Below are 20,243 nucleotides of genomic sequence, written 5' to 3'. Positions count from 1 at the left end.
CCAATTGAGGCCAAGGGCAGGGGTTGCCAAAATTATAGCGACCTGATGACGGCCTGGGCTCTATGGATATTTCTCTCGTAGAGATCACATGGAGAGAAATAGAGGCAGACCCCTAGATAGTGGATCGCCTTGTGATGCCCGCAAAGTTGTGCATCCCCGAGGCGTATGACTCGAGGCGGATGGTCAGGGCAAAGAGTATCTATTGCAGACTTCGTCCTGGTAACCCAGAGTGCCGCGGCTTCACTGAAGGTGACAAGGGTGTCATGGAGAGGGAAGAGGTGAGCCTTCACATTCAGGAGGTATATTAGGAGGTCATGTGCACAGAAAGATACAGCATGCATTCTGTCTTCTAGGTGTATACCCCATTCCCGACCCTCTCTGCATAGTCGAATGACAAGGGATTCCATTGCCATTGAAATGAGCAGCGGTGACAGCGGGCATCCCTGCAGGTGCTGTGTCCCACCTAAAAGGGGGCAGAGATAAGGCGACCCTGACGAATCTGGGTGCATGAGTTTGCATAAAGTAATATGGTATAGACGAGCAGCCATTGCTCTATGCCTACATGGATTAATACCTAGAAGAAAAATTCCATAGACAACGTGTCAAAGGCCTTCTCCAAGTCCACTATGAGACTGGTGTCCTGTGGGAAGCGGCCCTGGGCTGACCCTGGATGTGGAGAAGACATAGTATATTTGGGGAAGTGCTTTGACCCGGGACAAACCCATTCTGGTCCATATGTATAAGTTCTGGGACAATCTGAGTGTATCTGGTGGTGATGACTTTCCCCAGGATCTTATGTTCCACGCCAAGAATGTCGATAGGGCAGTATGACCCTAGATGGACAGGGTCTGTCAGGCCTGGGAATTGAGACCAGAAGGGATTCTCAAAGTTACTGCGGAAGGTCACTGGGTTGGAGAGCTGTCTTGAATATTTCAGTAAGGGAAACATCCTTTTTTACGACTTTTTGTATTACGAAAGTCGTGGTTAACGAAAGCGTAACATCGCTTTCTTTAACCACGACTTCGGATTTTTGTGCCTTAACTACGTATGTTCTGAACAACGAACATGCGTGGTTAAGGTACAAAGAAGGGAGTTGGCGAAGGTAAGTGGGGGGTTTAGGTTTTGGGGTGGGGTTAGGGGGGTGGGGCGTTTTTGGTTTTGGGGAGGGGGTGGGGAGTTAGGGGGTTTTAGGTTTTGGGGTGGGGTTGGGGGGGTGGGGTGTTTTTGGTTTTGGGGAGGGGATGGGGGTTTAGGGGGTTTTAGGTTTTGGGGTGGGGTTGGGGGGGTGGGGCATTTTTGGTTTTGGGGAGGGGGTGGGGGTCAGGGGGTTTTAGGTTTTGGGGTGGGGTTGGGGGGGTGGGGCGTTTTTGGTTTTGGGGAGTGGGTGGGGGGTCAGGGGGTTTTAGGTTTTGGGGTGGGGTTAGGGGGGTGGGGCGTTTTTGGTTTTGGGGAGTGGGTGGGGGTCAGGGGGTTTTAGGTTTTAGGGTGGGTTTGGGGGGGTGGGCGTTTTTGGTTTTGGGGAGTGGGTGGGGGGTCAGGGGGTTGTAGGATTTAGGGTGGGGTTGGGGGGTGGGGCGTTTTTGGTTTTGGGGAGTGGGTGGGGGTCAGGGGGTTTTAGGTTTTGGGGTGGGATTGGGGGGGTGGGGTGAGGGATGTAGGGTGAATGGTGCCTATTGCTAATGATTTTATCAGGAATGCCTTTACAACTAAATATCGTTGTTAAGGCATTCGTGGTAAAATCATTAGTAGTAAGGACGAGGTCGGTGTTCCGACCTCGTTGTTAAGGTTAGTAGTTGTTTTTAATTCGGTGTTCCGTCATATAATCTTTGAGTAAGGCCGGGGGCGAGGAGTATGGAGGAAGTACGTAATATTCGAGGGGTAATCTGTCTGGCCCTGGGGCTTTGTTATGGGCTAAGTCTTTGATGGTCTGCGCGACCTCGATTTGTTCTTCATCAATAAGTTAATAAAAAGTTGATTTTAGAGGTGGACTTTATTCATCAGTTAACTTTACGCCCACTGACAACTCCACCCGGTCCAGATTTAGGTATATTACATAGAAGACTTTGATAGTGCTATAATTAGGTAATTCCAAGAGTATTGCTTATCTGAAATAGGAAAGTATATCTCCTACACATAGGGATTTCCCTTCTCCGAGTTTCCTATTTTTGTTAAAAAATTGTATTGATTTCATAATGATGAACTACTATAAAGCCTCATGATACAACAGTATTGTGAAGGTGATAGATAGCCAGATAGTTTTTCAAGGCCCTGTTACACATCATCATGTCCTACGGACCCAGTCCATAAGAGTTCAAACATTTACTCCAAATTCTGGTATGTTTGTGGGCCATCTCCTAGTTCATTGTATAGGCTCTTCGTGTTGTCAAGAGGAACTTACTCGCATTGAGTTTGAGGCCGAAGGCCCCCCTCCTAAAGGGCCAGGAGTAATAGGCAATCCAAGTTTCTTTTCAACCTAGATTTGTCACCATCTCATTGATGTTAGCTCCTGCTTTTTTCATCCCACCTGAATGAGTAGTATTAGTAGTAGCTAACTTTGTATTCAGCATTTGTTAAGTGGGATTTCAAGTTAACTAATTCAATTGTAGGATTTAGAAAATACCTTGATTCTTCTTTATTGGGAAAATATAACCAACAAACGGTATGTTTAGCTTTTCCCAGTTGTACTATTTTCCTGTTGTATCTATATTTTTCTTAATGGTCTGTCATGTTTAGTAATGGGTGCTGTAAGTATTCCCTAGGCAGATGACGCACTTCTTAAGTGTGCTACTTGATCAATATTCATTGATCTTAGCATTTTGGAACTTTCAGTGTCTGTTAAGTGGGTCTTCTGTATGCCCCAGATATCTGGGTAAAAGACTACTATTTTTGTCAAACACCTGCTGTCTCTTTTTTCTTTCATTTTAACCTTTTACATTCCAGGTAATATATTTCAGTGCCGACTTCTGTTTTAGAAGTATCTGATAATATTTACTAATAGGAAGCAACATTTTCCTGACCCTAAGGTTCATCGGTTTTCCACCTTTTCACTCCCACTCCTTGACAACCATTGTAATGTTTCCTCTCCTACTTCATTTTCCTTTCTCCCAGTGCTTGCCTTGCCCACATGTTCCTCCTGGAATTCTTGTGCTCCCTTCCAAAAGGGTACACATAGACCCTAAACGATCCTGGCAATAGTATGTCTCCCTTTTCATAAATGATATTGTAATCCTCCTGTAGTTTGTGTAGTGTAAATTAAAATACGATTTTGCTTTTTTTCCTAAAGATGTGTTATACCAATTAAAGGTTAAATAGAAATAGTCAAATATGTATATGCCTCATAATAAGATTTAAGCAATTTCTAATTTACTTCCTTGAGGTAGCATTAGGGCACCTAGCTCTTCTCTTTTTTTGTAGCCCTTAATAAACCTGACTTAGAAGATGAGTTGAATTACCATTTGACCCAGGGTTCCACTTTTAGGTCTGTTTGCCTTTCCTTTAAGGCTACTCTATATTTTTACCAGGGAAAGGTGTGTTTTTTTAAATCTCGGATGTTCGACCGTTCAATGTAGCTATCTCCATCTTTGAAGATGAGTCAGCTTTCCCTCTTAAACCACATGAGATCAATCCTCCTCAATCATTTTCCTGTTTTTCTCACTTCTTAACAATCCAACTTTTGTTGACTGCTCTGTATAGCAAAATACTGTTTGACCCTTATAGATTACTTTCAATCCTGCAGTCTCCTATAGAATGGCATCAGTATGTGTATCGCCTTAAATCTACCCATTGCGTCTCGTGCAGCATCATTTGACATCTGTCGCACATGAGAAATCAGATGTGAAGAACAAAGATAGACCTTTTACAATCACTGAGCTTCATTGCCCTGCTTTTTTATGTAGAAGGTTTCGTAGTTTGTTGTCCTACAGGTTAATAATGAATGGGCATGTTCGGTTACTGGCTATCAGTAGTTGCAGTGGAAGGTGGTGGGCTGTTTGAATTTTCTTAAGGAAGAGGTCTGAAAATGTCTGAAATGTAATCAGGTCTGAAATGTATCCAGGTCTGAAATTTATCCAGCAGGTTATTTTCCTTACTGTCTTCTTCAATTCCCAAAATGTTTAAGCTGTTTCCTCTTTGTCGATTCTCTGAATCTCCAGTCATGGATGAAAGTTTCTTATCTGCCCGGAGAGGCCTTGTTTTTCTCTCCTTGACCGGGAGGACAGATCCTCACTTTCGTTCAGACAGTCTTCGATTTCTTATACCCTGGCATTGGATAAGGCTCCCTCTTGTCTATTTTTGTGAGTGTGATATGACAGATAGAATATGCAGCAAGATTTTTTTTTTATTTCTGTCGCATTTTCTCTTGACGTTGATGACTCCATTTTAGAATGGCTGTCAGTGCTTCTCTGGTGGCATGACTGTTTGCTGATTCGTATTACTTTTTTTTATCTCCTACACACCTTATCAAACAAAATATATCTCCAGTTTGAGTCAAGATTTTGTATTTATCACTATTTCTTCCTCCTCGTCATTGTCCTCCTAAAATCCTCTTTCTATGAATGAATACGCGATAACCTCTGAAATCCCTCCTAAAGGGCCATGCCTTGTTTGGGTTATTATTTTATCACTGTTTGTTCTTGGTTACCAAGGAGAGGAATCAGTGCAGACTGGCTCCTTAAACTAATGTTCACTCTGTAAATATCAGGTTAAATCACATAGCCCTGTCGACCACCCTCCCTCGCCGCCAGATGAATGTGAGAACATCTAAGGAATAATGCATTATTTCTTATAGGATAATATAATGGGTTTTGATCCTTCATGCTGAACTGTAGTACTCAGTTCTCAAGGCTTCCTACAAAGAGCCCATCGGCTAAGGAGCTGAGATCAGTTATTGGGTTCGTGAAGTCATCAAATTACAAAAAATCACTGAAAATTGATCACAAAAGCAGTAGCCAAAAGTGACCTGTGTTTCTCTGGGCAAAGAGATCATCTGAAAATAGAGTTGCTTCCCAGATGCAACAACTACCTTGTGATGGTTCTTATCATGACTGACGGTGAAGCAAGAAGGGAAGATCCACAGTGTCACTCAGCAGTGGCGACCCAAGATTTTTTAAAGTCCCTCAGGTAGAGAGAGGTGGATCGAGTGCCAGGCAGATTATAGTACTCCTCCACTTGTATTTATTTCAAGAGAGATCTTTGTAATAGTAGCGTCTTTCTTATGTTAATCCTAATTTTTTAGACTAGTGCTATATCTGCAGAATGCAGTAACTAGAGCTTACGAGAGACTTCATGCACTCAGAGGAAGTAGGAGCACTTCACGCGTTGTGCAATTGTGTATTGTAGATACTGCCATGAGCAGTTAACTGGATGTCACCCACCTGGATTGTTGTAGCATCTGTGCTGTTGCAGCCACCCGAAGAAGTGTTTCATGAACTGCTTGGAGGGAAAAACATAAATGGCGGTGGCTGGGCTATAGAATTCAGCAATGGACTTCTTCTTCATTTATAAAACAAACATCATGAATTCCAGGAAAGGAGTATGGACAAACTCTATAAGTGCCCCTTTCCAAGATGGCGGTCTGTCCATACAATGTTATCTAGGGTTTGCAGTCCAAAATGCAGTAGTGTTTTTTCTTGTTGGAAACATATATAAAGGAGACAATCATGAGAGAAAATGAGTTGCAGCACTTTTACACCTTGAGATTTCCATTGTGTTCTTCACCACTTTGCTATTATTTCATTCCTGAATTTTGCTTTCAACAGCTAGGGTTTCTACTTGATTCTACTTCTGGATATTTCTGTTCTCCTCCCCGATGTCAGGGGGCATTTGGTGCTTGGTTGATCACTTTCATATCATCTTTAATCAAGAGCTACAGGCTTGCTAAGGAGAGTTTCTCCCCTATCTTTTTTCCTCCTAACTCGGACTCTGTTAGGAGACACTTGGCACCTTTCATGTATGCCTTTCTCTGCAGGGTGGCACAATGGCTACTTGGAGCAGTATCCCATTTAATTGTAAAATCAAGAAGTGGACTCAACAGACCTCAGTAGCCAGTTCCTGACAGATTGCAACACCAGAAATTCAAACAAGAGTTCCAACAGTGGTTCCTTGAAAGGTCTGAGCTAAATTAGACCTTGGTGTCATGGCCTACACACCTCCTTTCAAGTTCCCTGCATTTCCTTGGGATCCAGCAACTTCAAGAGACGTTTTTGGTTCTCTTATAGTGCACTTTGCCTGAATGGATCCCATTAATGGATCAGCATTGGTCTGGACAGCATCCTGATCATAGCTTCTAATTAGCTTTGAAGAAATTATTGAATATTCTGATATGGAGTAGTCTGCTGAGGAAGCATTATGTGATATTCAACAAGGTGTAATATTGGCTAACATGATTTGTTTTTGTAAAACTGCAGCCAAACTACCTGGCTTGAAACAACTCTATTGTCTCTTAACATGATTTATCAAAAGTAAATTAAGGACAAATCGATCAATTCACATTTCTACTTCACTTGTTGATCTTAATGGTTTAGTGCTGTTGAATGAACATAGACTACAACAGTGACAAAGATAAAGAAGGAACTCGAAAGGAAGTTAGTCTAAGTTTTTAGAGTGTCTTCATGTGGTTGAGCAGAGGTTTCAATGGGCTCATTGTCTCAAGCCAAGTCTGTGCATGTGGAAGCTTTGAGTGGCCCCTTTACTGAAAGTAAAAAGCAGTGCAGCTTTTAAGCTAGGCTGTTTCTATTTTGTGATGATGGTGTATCAGTGACTGAGGCCTGTGCCTATCGATATCTGAGGACTTTTCAAAGAAGCCAGTCATTTCCTGAGAAGAAGACAGGAGTGTGTTGGCTTCCTTATATTGGATCTTTTATGAAAAATTCAAATCACCCTTTATTCCTTCTTTCAATTGTTATGAGAACAGAAGAAATAAAGGTTGTTAATACCTCTGCATTGTTGGATAGTGGTGCTATGTGGGATGTTGATTGATCAGGACTGGGCTGTGTAAAATAAAATTCCTAAGAGAGTTAGGAAAACTCCAGAAGTGATTAGAACTGTTGATGGCCCCTCATTAGGGTAGATACAAGAGGCCTATTGTGCATGGCAAATCACATTTGACAGTCATTCAGAAGCGCTATCTTTTGGCAGCATTGCCTCCCCTAATTATGCAGTAATTTTTTTTATTTCTTAGTTGAAGTGGAATAATTTGTATGATGATTGCTGTATTTCATCAATATATTTGCTTTCACAGTTTTATTGTAATCATGCTTTAATGCTTCTAGAAGTAATTGATCACTGTTAGAAATAGATTTTTTTTTGATTGAGGGGGTGAATAACCACAATTCATGTGAGGTGAACGACAAAAGTCATTAAATTACCCTGCTTTAAGCCTCCAGTAGCTTACCACTAAAGCAGCCAGTCTTAACTTAGAGGCAATGTGTAAAGTATTTATGCAACACTTAAACATTAATTTTAAAAAAAGCAACACAAGAGAAATCCCATGCCACCTTAGAACAATTGAGTAAAATCTAATAAATTATTTGATACCAAAGTGACAAAAATCTGATCAGTAGAAACTGAGTTATGAATTTTTAAGGTTTTTAGAAAAACCTAGCACCTGAAAGATCAAAGCACCAAAAGCAGACATCTAGGGCCAGATTTTGAGTTTGGCAGATGGGATAGCCTGTGCGCCAAACTCCCGACAGGGGGGTGTCGCCGTGATCTCGACCACCCCTCCGGACCTATTAGGTGTTTTCAGCTAGCAGGTCAGAATAGCAGGAAACAGGCGGCAGCATTGTCTCTGGCTTATAATCGAGCCGGCAGCAATGCTGCAGTGCACAGGGTGCACCAGCACCTTCACAATGCTTACTGTCTGCACAGCAGAAAGTAAACATTGCGAGGGTGCTTGGCAGGGGGACTCCTCCACTTCCCATGCCAAGTGCCTGGGGAGAGCATGGGCCCCTGTTGCCCCCTGCACCTGTTCTCCACCAGCCTTTTCATGGTGGTGGAGTCCGGCCGAGAAAGAACCAGTTCGTAATGTGCAGATTGCAACCTCCACCCGCCATCAACCCATCAGGATTAACGATCCTGGTGTGGCGTGACCCTGGCGGTCTGACTGCCTGAGTCTTAATGTGGCAGTCAGACCACCACAGCAGCGGCTGTCCTGATTGCCACCATGAGGCTAGTGGCCTTAAGACTGCCAGCCTCGTAATTAAGTCACTAGTCACGCAAGACCATGGTAAGGTCAAAAGTTATGACTGACCACAATGGAGTGTGGTTCAGATACACAAGGTGGATTGGGCCCGGAATTGGCTTACTTTCAGACTTAGAATACATTTTGAGAAAAAAATGTCTGAGAAGGTAAAATTCAGTGGGGCAAGGCAGCAGGTGCTGTCTGAGGAGGTGTGGTCTGTAGAGCTGCTGGACAAAGTTGCAGTGAAGACTTCTACGTTTGGACTTTGTCCCTAACAGAATTTGCTGTTACAGAGGTGATCATAGCAGGAGCTACTTCAAAGTCAGGCCAACCGGCAATGCACCTTTGGCTGATTGGCAAGCAAATAGGTCCTAGTCTCCTCTCGCTTCACAGAGCCCTTGGTGGCTGAAAAAGTTCCAAATTTTGGTTTTAGGTTATCTCCACACTTCCAAGCATTTCAGACCGGGTGGGCAACATTAGAGGGCAGGACTCTCTTTAGCTAGGGTTCAGATGCAGGGTTGTTGGAACGTTTTGTGTCCCTGTAGGTCAGAACAGGAGGCCAGCCAACTAGCTCTTGGAGGCAGGCTTCGAGCAGCAGAACAGTCCTTCAAAAGCACAAAGCAGGCTTTAAAGAAAAAGACAATCCTCTGAAGTGCAGGGCAGGTCTTCTGAGTGTCTTCTACAGGTGCAGGAGTGAACTGAAGAGTGGGTCTAAGAGCCCTATTTTTTTTACCCCTGCCAGCTTTGAAGTAGAAGAATCTTCTACAGTTTCTTTCCCAGATGGCCCATCCTGCCAACATCCAGTCCCCTTTTGTCCCACTCTGACTGGGAGGAGTACACAAAGCCCAACTGTTACTCTAATCACAGTCATGTGACCCAGGACACAAGCTGCAGGCATCAAATGGTTAGGATAAGAAAATTCCAACTTTCTAAAAGTGAAGTTTTCTGAATTATGATTTAAAATTCAACTTTACCATTAAAGAGGATTTTAAATTACAATTCTTTAGAGACTAAATATGGCAGTTCTATCTCTTCTCAAACACAAGTTATGACCTATTAACTGTAATAAGGTAACCCAATGTTATTATATGGGAGAGGTAGACCTCACAGAACATGTAAAACTTTAAAGTACAACTGTTTAACTACAATGCATCTTGCCTTATGGGCTGTTGAGACATTCCTTAGGGGTGATGCATATGGTTTAGGCCTGGCAAAGGGTTATTTTGCAGGGTCGCATTGGCAGTTTAAAACTGCATTCAATGGCAGGCCTGAGGCATTGTTACATGGGTGCCACAATAAATGCTGCAGGCCTACTGGGAGCATTCAATTTACAGGCCCTGGGTATACATTGTTCCACTTTACTAGGGACCTATAGGTATGATAGATGTGCCTACTAGGGACCGATAGGTACATTAAATGTGCCAGTCAGGTGTAGGCCAATTGTACCATGTTTTACATAGCAGTGGTTAAGTGTACAAAGTCCTAAAGCCAATAAAATCAAATTTCAACAAACAGGAGAGATAAACAAAAAGTTTGGGGAAGCCCACCCTAACACTGACAGGTCTAAAAGTCACTGAATGGTAAGATAAAGGTTTTGCTTCTAATTTGTTACAGGGCAAAATGTCTTCAGTGTCACTCTATTACCATTCTTTTTTTACCTGTTTATGCTGAGCCTAAAGGTTTTGTCACTATTTCCTCATAGGGAATATTGTTTTGCCATACCAGTTGAACCTTTCTTATGCAGAGATTTCTTCTAATAGTTTTTCCATTTTATCCTCGTGTTGATCTTTTGGTTCCAGCTACTACAGATTATTTGAATCAATTACATGAACATAGACAACTTTTCTCTGAATACTTACACTGTTCTGAAGTAAAACAAATCAAGATCAATTTCTTGTTCTCTTTCTTGGAGAAAAAGTCTGTCTGTCTTCTCATTTTCTTCCTGAACGTGCAGTGCCAGTTCAATTTCAACCACAATGTAATGGTCCTTGTGTAACTACTCATCAGATCAGTCCTGTTGCCTCTTGATTTGAGTTGTCTCACACTTTAAAGATTCATTCTGCCTTTCATTAAACTCAGCTGAAGCTATGTGTTCCCTGTCCTCATGAGCACCTTCTGTCTGAACTGCTGTAAATTGTGGTGCAAAAACAGACAGAAGATGAGGTTCAGAAGATTTGTGAATCTGAGACGATCTGAGCTTGGTTTCAGTTTCAGATCCCATGTAAAAATGATCCTCCTATTGAGCGTACTTGGGACGATGCATCTTCAGTTCATGCTTTTTTATTAGCTCACAATTTCTTTTAAAAGCGCCCTTATACACCTTGAGCTTTAGGAGGGTGGCATTTTGTTACATTTGTATCAATATCTGTGCCGAGAGCAGTGCCAAGAGCTTACCAGAGGCTTCATGCATTTACCAGAAAAAGTGTGCCAACTACTGCCTAACAACTCACTGTTAGACATAATTGTTGGTTGTCAGTGCCACCTGGATTGTTTTTTGGTATCTGCATGCTCACAGTCATCTGAAGAGGTATTTCGCAAGCCGATCGGAGCTTGGAGCATAAAGGGCAATGGTGGGACTGCAAAATTCTGATTGGTATGGGTGTCAAATGTAGGCTTCTTCTATGTATATCAATGAATTCTATGAATTCCAGGGAAGGGGCATGGGCAAATCTTGTATACAACCCTTTTCAAAATGGTGATCTGTCCATGGGATGATATCTAGGCTTTCCAATCCAAGATTTAGGTGAGTCTTTTCCAGTGTTCTCAGTTCCTGTTTGAGCCATATATAAATGAGGCTATCATTAGAAGAAGATGTGTTGGAAAAAATTAATTCACCAATGTCTGATGCATTTTTCACCCCTTTGCTACTATTTGTATTTCTGTTGTTTCCTTGTAGCAGCTGGTGTTTCTACTGCTTGGCTCTTTTCTCCTCTGTAATGTCATGGGGAGTTTTGTGTCCCATTGATCACTTCAGTATTTATCTTCATCTCCAATCAGGGACCACGATATTGCCAAGGAAGGTATTTTGTAACCTTTGTGGACTTTTCCTCCTTACATGCATCCCCTTAAGGCGAAACATGACACATGTCATATAATTCTGTGCTGGATGGCACCATGGCTGCTGGGAAGAGTTGTCCTTTCTTCAGGCAATTAAGAAGGGTGCTTAACAGACTTTCTCAGTATCCACAGTAACTTCCTAGAAAAGATTTTCAAAACAGCCCCAAACACATAGGAGTACTGCAAATGTGTTGTGACTTGTGTCAGCTAACATTCTGACTGCACAACAGGACAAAGAAAATACTTATATATGTGGTTGATACTGTTCATGAATCCATACTTGAGAGACACTTAGCCATTCTGGTCCTTCTCAACTGATGTACCACATTTGGTAAAGTGACCCAATCTACTTTGATTTCAAGTCTAGAGTCAATCTTAAAGTTAATTGACAAAACTGAGTTGGGTGTCCTTGCTCCTTGTTCTGGATCTGTCTTGGGCTTTTTCCAAGCTTTTTTGTAGATTTACTATGAAACAGCTCAAGGATCAAAGGTTCCCCACAGCTTCTTCCATATAAATGTTATATCACTACTAGCTCACCAAAAATAATAAAAATGTACATTTTATTCCCACCCACAAATCCACCCCACAAATCATTGACAGTTTAAATGGTTCCCCTCAGCAATATAGTGACCTCTTCAGATGCCTACAGCAAATAGAATCTTAAATGCCCTACACAGCTACACTGCTTCCATTTGTGAGGCGTATTAAATTGATTAAATTGAAAGCCCTCACATTGTCTTTTAGCGCACCCACAGGTAAGGGCCACCCTCTCTCTAAGAAATAGATTGGTTCTGTACAAACAACAGAGAGTGCTGAGGTCAAATAACCTCCACATGATGCACATTCCTAAATTCTCTAAGACCCGACGTGGAGATAACTCTTTTTGGTACTTACGGCCACGCTATAGAATGCCCTGTTGATTAATCTCCGCTAGGTTCAGTGAGTTGTCATCTTTAAAAGAGATTTGGAAACCTGGCTGTTTGACTCACATCAGTTCATCAGGTGTCTGTATGTTGTATCAGTCTTTTCACTTTGAGCGCTGGGTTGCTTCGGTCAAAGCAGCTGCACACTTTACAAATGCTTTTTGATAGATCGATTGATTGAATGCATGGTAGCTGGTCACAGCTGAATGCTTCAAAGCCATGTGTAATATATTTGTGTTTAATACTAAACTGAAGAATTTGGAGCTGATTATCTACGCTCCCCATTTTCTTCAGTCTGTCAAAAAGTCTACAAGAGATAAAAACCTAGGACTGATTCTCAATGAAACTATGTTCATGGACCATAATATCTACTACATAAGTAAAACATATTTTGCCACATATGCACAAATTAAAGACAAGCATCCATTCGATTCCTGCATATAATCACAACCTTGTGGCTGGCAATTAAGAACTGAAGGGTCAAATATACATAAGTTGCACCAATAAACTAATCCGCAAACCCCAAACAACCCAAAATTCTGAAATACACATATGCATTAGATTGATGAAGGGAGGTCTTTGAAGCTTGATAGAGATTTGTTGCTTATATTGCTCTGCACAAGGAATATTATCCACAATTCTTTGCTTCCACACAAATACATATCTTTTACCATGCTGCTTACTATTATTTTTCACATTACCATACAACAGTCCATTAAAGCCAGACCGATTGGGATTGCCAATGCTTGTTTTTATGTTGTAACGTGTATTGATAGGATTGATGCCAAGAAAAGTTGAGGAAACTTTATGAACCAGTACTTCTAAATGACGTATACTTAATACTATACATGTTTAATGTGTATTTAATACTCTTTGCAATTGTCAACTACAATAACTGATCTGTATCTTATTTATCTCAAAAGCAGTGGGGGAGATGTATGTCCTTTCTGCTTGAAGTACAGGCGCGATGGCATGGAAGATAACGAAGGTAATAAAATATACATTGTTGTTTACCTGACCTACAGTATCTGATTTAGGGAGCACAACTACCATTTACAGTGGAGGGATGATACACACCTCTTTAATGTTCCATGTAAAGTAATTGATAGGTGGACATATATGGTGCAAAATATTTATATTTTTAATTTTTTTTACCTAATGTTGTATTACTTTTGCCACCTTCTTCCTCCTTCTCCCGACCCTCCCTTGTTACTTTTCTTTTTACATTTGCTTGACAGCTTTAGTTGTTTTTAGACGGCTTGGAAAAATATTCATATAGAGGTGTGCACCCTTAGCCATTGGTTGTCTGAGCAAGCCCCCTTTTTTCCATTGCTTAGAGACACTATCAGCCACATCTTGGACCAATACACAGGTGTATTTCTTCCTCACCATCATTCTATTAGGGATATTCCACTATTTAGGAAGTGCTTCCATTGCAGCGCAAGAGGTGCATTGCTTTTTCCATGTGACATGAAATGTTTGCTGAAGCAAAGGCTAGCTAAGAAACAATACTTCCCACAATAAAAGGAACATATTTCAAGTGGTAACCAAATATTTACTTGACATTTTACCTAAATAAAACAATAAAGACACTGCGATGTTTTTTGCAAGGCAGTGTTTTGGTGTTAAAAAAAACAACCTAAAAATACAACACATATGAAACATAACACTTGAAGGGAATGTTTGTTTCTTATTTTAGTTGTGTCAGTTTTCATCCCTCTTTAATGTTTTTATTCACTGCAGCATGTTTGTAGCAACAGCGTAATCCCTGTAAAAACAATACTATGGTTCTCACCTTAAAATGGCCACAATTTTTGCACGTTTTTCATATATCATATTTCTCAGATATCATGGCCTTGTTCAGCTGCATGCCTTCATCACAGTGTCTCACAGTTCCCCACTTCTTTGTCCACATTGTCCTTTGTTCCTCTGCCTCACCCTCTGCAGGACTGGACATTTCTTCCCATCCAGCCCTACTGGTAGCTGTCTTTGTTCTGTCGCCACTGCGGAGGACTGTTGCTTCTGGCTATGGAAAAACATGTTTGGCGGTGTTGGGAAATTGCCCTTTCTGCAGGGTCCCCCCAGATTTGTTTGCTTTTATGCTCAACCCTGTTTTTGTTAACTATAGAACTCTGTGCACTTTACACCTACCAACCAGTGATAATGTGCTTATGCTCCTCCATTTAACATGGTAAAATTGGTATACCCTGGATTGACTTATTTATCTTACCTATACGTTCTTGTGATATAGTACCAAGGTGTACTGAGGGTCTGTAGCTAATCATCACACGTGGACTACAGCACCCACTATGCCATCCACTACAGTGACAACGTAAACATGACTGCAGACCTTTTATCTGAAGCCTGACTTTACAGGTTTGAACTGCAAGTCAACATTTCTCTTTTCCCAGGCCTAAGCCTACTTTTTTATTATTTATAAGTCACCCCTAACTTGGCCTTACTGCCCATAAGGCAGAGTGCATGCTATGTAGAGGTAGGACCTGCAGAAATGTAATGTTAGATTTATCCTTGCAAAAACGTAATGTTAGATATTTTCTTACAGTGCAAAAAGCCTGTCACTGTAGCAGGGTTGACTGCTCTATAGGAAAGCATTGCAATACAATATTACATTTAATAAAGTTTATTTCTACCTAAGAAACAGGTGTAGGTTTAATTTTTTGAAGTTTTTGAAACATATAAGTGAGTAAAAGGCTTGTAGAGCACACAAATGCCCGCAGGCATCTTGGCACTAACCTCTAAAAAAGAGCCATCAAACCGGAAACCCATGTGACAAGAAAGGACGAGAAGAGCCTGATTTTTAGCTGTTTCCTGAATTGTGGCAGATGGGACTGAGCTCTCATTTGAAAGGGCAAGTGAGTTCCACAGTTCACAGGCAGAGTAGGAAAAGCTTCTACCGCCTCATTGAGCCTGGTTGATTCTGGGGGTAGCACCATTTTGACCAGGCGCGGCCCGTCCTTTAGGGCGGAGGGGGCACACCCCCCCACCTGACAGACACTCTTCATTTTCAGCTCAGGCAGCCAGGAGCAGACATGCACGATCTGCGCAGACTCCTGGCTGCCTGAGCTGAACTTTGCTGGGCTGAGGAGGTCACAGCTCCTGTGGGTGTGACCTCCTCGGCTCAGCAAAGGTGCCTCGAGGCCCTCCCCCGGGTGATGAGGAAATCGTCACCCATTGACTTGGCCATGAGCGCTTCAGGTTTAAGCCCTGAAGCGCCCAGGACGAGTGTTAATCAGTGACACCTCGTCACAGAGTGGGGTGAGTTCACTGGTCTCACTGACCCCATCCCACTCTGTGAAGAGGCTGGGACTGCTGAGGGAAGGCAGCAGTCCCAACCCTCCTGGGACCTCGAGGCTGAAGGTAAGTGTGTGTGATGTTTGAAAATGAATGTTTGGTGAGTGCGTGCATGTTTGAATGTTATGAGTGTTGTTAAGGGATGTGCATGCATGCATGTGTGCGTGTGAAAGAATGAGAGTGTGTGATGTTTTAAAATTAATGTTTGGTGTCTGCGTGCATGTTTGAGTGTTATGGGTGTTAATGAATGTGCGTACGTGTATGAAAGAATGAGTGTGTGTGATGTTTTAAAATGAATGTTTGGTGTCTGCGTGCATGTTTGAATGTTATGAGTGTTGTTAATGGATGTGCGTGCGTGTAAGAATGAGTGTGTGTATCTGTGCTTCCTGCCCGCCCCCCTCCCTCCTAAAGCTGCCGGCCGCCACTGATTTTGGTTGAACTGGACTGAAGGTTGCGATTGGGGAAGTACCAGTGAAAAATATTTTGAAAATGGTCGGGACCACCCTTGTGAAGTGCCTTGGGAAGGAAGCAAACAGCTTTGAACTTAACCTGCTTGCGGACTGGAAGCCAATAAAGGTTGATGATGGTATGCGAGACCGGACGAATTTCGGGATTTTCATGTAAACATGAGTCGCCACATTTTGAATGGTCTGGAGTTTCTTCAGTAGGCGTTACTGAATGCCATTGTAAAGAGGTTTGTAGTAGTCAGTCCTTGAGATGGCTAGTGCAACAATAACTGTTTTCTGGAGACCTGACGGGAGAAAAGGATAGATCTTTTTTAAAGTTCAGATGGAAACGGGATGATGTGACCTGATTAATTTGGTGATAGAAACAAAGCTTACTGTCAATGAGGACTCCGACATTTTTAGCTTTTTGCACTGAGGAGGGAAGTTGCCGAGTTTTTGAAGCCACTAGGAGGTATTTCAAAAGAAGGTGTTGTTATCAAATAGAAGTATCTAGGTCTTATCTGAATTTAACTCAAGACAGTTATTTTTCGTCCAACAGACAATTTGCACCATGCAATTATTGAACTGTTTGGCCACCTTTTCGACATTACACAAGACAGTCACTACTATCTGTGCGTTTTCAGCATACAAGATTACATAAAAGCCGCAGATTACAAAAAATCTATTAGAAGCCCAATTCACTGGCAAAGTCATAATAAAGAGATGAAAAAATGACTTCTAAAAAGTTACCATTGTCCTGCTTGAAGCCCCTGGGAGCTAAAGCCTTATGCAATAAAATGCAACTCATTGAATAATTATATGCAGGAATAAACATGCTTTTATTGCTGGAAAAATAAAATTGAAAATGCCACTAGATCTGTGCACACACAGGTGAACACACAAATACGACTATGCTCTGATACATTCAAACACTGACACACACCCACTGCTACACAAGCACAACACATACAAGTAACACTGCAGCTCCTGTCCGTGGCCATCATGTGCTGACACTGTGCAAATAGATGCTGCCTGTACTAACTGTTTTTGCTCTTTCCACTCTAACACTGCACACCTGACAGTTCAAATCGTACTCCTGTGACAGTTCAAAGCCTGCCCCTGGAGACATTGCCCATCTTGATCCTGCCCACCGCTGCACTGCATTAAGATTTTGTATATGCTGGCATGTTGCACCATAACCCTACCACTGACACTGTAGACCTTGGGACTTACAAACAATAATACTGCAGACATGGACATAGGAGGCACCTGCACTGACCAGTCACAACACTGCCCACTAAGACAGTGACACTGCACATCCTGAATGCTTACTGAGATGGCAGACGTTGACATTTCAGACTGGTACTGCCAAACCTGATGCTGCCCACTCAGACACTACACATTCTGACACTTCACACATTGACACTGTTCGCTTACATTGCACACACTGGCTCTGTACTCTGACACTATCTACTGAAAGTGCCAGTGGTAACGTGGCCTGCTTGGACACACCTGGAACAGCAGACCCACACACTGCAGACTGACAATGCACTTTCTGGCATAACCAATTCTTAGGTTACATGCGCTGACACTACAAACAGTGGCACAGTCCACTCTAAAGCTGCATACCACGATATTGCACACCCTGACTGCGTACACTGACACCGCTCATCAGGGCCCAGCATCCTAATACTGCCCACCCTAAAAATAAATACCCTGGTAATGCTGGCACAGAGCACAAGATGACAGGGCACACACTGCCAGTGCATTTGCAGACACTGTACAGCCAAAAACTGCACAATTACATTCTTGCCACTGACACTGCTCATTCATTGACCAAGCTTACCTTGACACTGCATGCTGACGCTGCACATGCTGATGATGCACCTGTCACAGTAATTTCTGAGAGGGCGGACCCTGACATGACACTACAGACTTTGACCGCAGCATACAGAGCAGGGACACCCTCCAACTGTCAACTGAGAGAATGTCTTGGGAATGAGCACTATGGGGGAGGGTCATTGTGAATGGACCCAGAAGTGGAGCAGGCAGAGATGTTGGTGATTCTCACTGTTGCACCGCCATGCGGGCAGTGTGAAGATAATCAAGATGGTAGCTGCGACAAGACGTGAAAGGATGGTGCCATAAGTGGTGGGTGTGGCCTGGCCTGAACAGCAGGGCCCACTGGTTGCCTAGGGGCTTGTGCATCTCGCTTCGTTTCCCCAGTGGAAGAGCCACACAGTGAAAACAAAGGAGGCAAAGGCCCACTTGGGGCCCCGGCATGGTTTGATTCCTTCGGGCCCTGTATGGTGAAATGGCTGTGGAGGCTAGGGCCATTTAATATACCTTCCCAACCTGTGATATACACCCGTAGTGCTACAGTGGTGCCATCAAATCTGATTGACTGTTTTCTTGATGGTACGGCCTGCATGGATGATCGCCCCCTTGCTGTTGAGTGTTGGGAGCCACTGAGAGGAGAGTTGCCGCGAAGCCTATGGCGGCCAATCGGAGGCCAAAGAGAGTGCCACAGGGCTAAAACTTGGAATGAGGTGTGGATCGTAATGTGGGGGGGAGGCAATTGGTGAGTATAGCATACTGGCATGCTTTACAGCAGAGTGAAACAGGAAACCAAGGACTGGTCATGTTGTTGGCTGGCGCCAGTGTGGAGACCCTCACTGTGAATTCAAGTAGAGACATATAACATTGATTCAGGAGATTCCTGGGCAGGGATAGCGGGATCGCCAGACCACTGCACTAGCAGAGATGAACAGGAACCAAAGGCACAAGGATGAGACAATGGGCAAGGCCCCAGTTCAAACAGGAAAGACCCCTAGCGGCACCAGGACTGTGAGCTCCGCCCAAGCGCCTGCCACAGGGTACAAGCTAAACGTTATCCTGACAGCCACTGGAGCCACTAGAAAATTTCTGGAAAATAATACAGATCCTGTCAGTTGATTTGGAATTGCTGCAGGATGTCCAAAAGAATGTGTTCTAGGCGTATACTGGTTACTGCTTCTGAGGATCTTAACAAAAGATTTATTGCAGCAACCTAGAGGGTACAAGTGTTGGAGTTCAGCGCAATGTACTGGTGGACCAGTGCTCAATGTGTGTTTGTTGTTTCTGGTGCTGAGCACCGGCACTTATTTTGGAGGGCCGACACTTATTTTCCTGCCTCAAGCATTTACTACGAGCAAAAGACACATATGGGAAGGACGGAGGAAGAGAAAATCGAAAAGCATTAGAAGGGGAGAAAGCAGAAAGCTGCAAGAGTGAGCTGAACGGGCAAGGAGTGGCTTTAAATGGATTGAAGAGGACCCGAGATGGCTTCAGGATTACGCTGCCTCTGTATTCCATGTTCGCACATTTAATTGCAGCAGCCCCGTGTTAAAGAGGAGGGCTTTGAGCACCAGCATGTTTTTATTTACAAATTAACCTCTGTGTTGGACCTCCAATTCCATGACTAGATACAGGATGCAGTTGCCCCTGAGGACTCCTCCAAATTCTATGCACTTGTTTGGGTGCACAGGTTTCTGTTGAGACCTCCAAGGTCTATTGCACTGCAGGGATTGCAACTTTATCCTGCAGGAAGCAGGCACACAAGGACTCTTTGTTATTGAAAATATGAAAGTGTCAATATTACCAGATTATAAAGTATAGGTAGAAAGGCAAGAGTCTCAATCACAGCAGTAAAGAGAAGGCTGCTCGTGCCAGGACTTCACTATGCTCTAATCTACACAGCCAGTGATAGTTGGCTGGGCAGGGTGCTGGGTGGGTGATGGTTTGCCTCCGTTCCTTTTTAGGTTGAGCATAAGCGCATGGCCTCTTATATACTTTTAGTATAGTTACTTGGGGCTTATAGCCATTTCATTTGCTAGTTTCAGTGTCATTTAAAAATCCTTCTTTGCTAGTGGTCAGCCATGCCTTTTTTTCCTGGGACCACCTACTGTATAATTACGCTTTGTCCTGTTTACCTTTTCTTTAGGGGGCTTTTTTGTTTTCTTTATTTCCTACTCGTGTTCACTGAAGCTTCAGTATTCATTTGCAGAGCATTCTTGCTCTCAGCTTAGTTTCGCTGTAAGCAAGGCTGTAAATCAGGCAATTTTCTTGGTCACATTTGCTCTTTGTCAAGCCGAGTGTGCCTGCATGCGGTCCAGGGTGGAGGCCCGCTTATTTTCATTTTTTTTTTTAAAGTAAATATATTTTCCCATGTCAAATGCACACGTATACTCTCACTTTTACCCACCTGTTTGATTCACTGCATTTTTTGTATCAAAGATTTTACTTAAAATTCTAATTATCAACAGATGTTTCTTCGGAGCACAAGCG

The 20,243-nt window shown here is 42.8% G+C and overlaps 1 protein-coding gene across 2 annotated transcripts in view; it reads left to right on the top strand.

The window, feature by feature from the left end:
* Positions 1–20,243, top strand: part of IQCM (IQ motif containing M) — a 1,478,261-nt gene that overhangs the window by 12,090 nt on the left and 1,445,928 nt on the right. The window contains exon 2 of one of the 2 annotated variants that reach the window (XM_069242635.1): positions 13,086–13,147. In XM_069242635.1, coding sequence (XP_069098736.1) covers positions 13,127–13,147 — 21 coding nt within the window. In that variant the 5' untranslated portion in view covers positions 13,086–13,126. Of the gene's footprint in view, positions 1–13,082; positions 13,148–20,243 lie in introns of both variants that reach the window. The other variant, XM_069242634.1, reaches the window with a different exon arrangement.

The sequence above is a fragment of the Pleurodeles waltl genome, chromosome 1_2, assembly GCF_031143425.1.
Source record: "Pleurodeles waltl isolate 20211129_DDA chromosome 1_2, aPleWal1.hap1.20221129, whole genome shotgun sequence".
In the NCBI taxonomy this organism is placed as follows: Eukaryota; Metazoa; Chordata; class Amphibia; order Caudata; family Salamandridae; genus Pleurodeles; species Pleurodeles waltl.
Note: the sequence above shows the minus strand (reverse complement) of the source record. Positions and strands in the feature narration are given on the sequence as shown.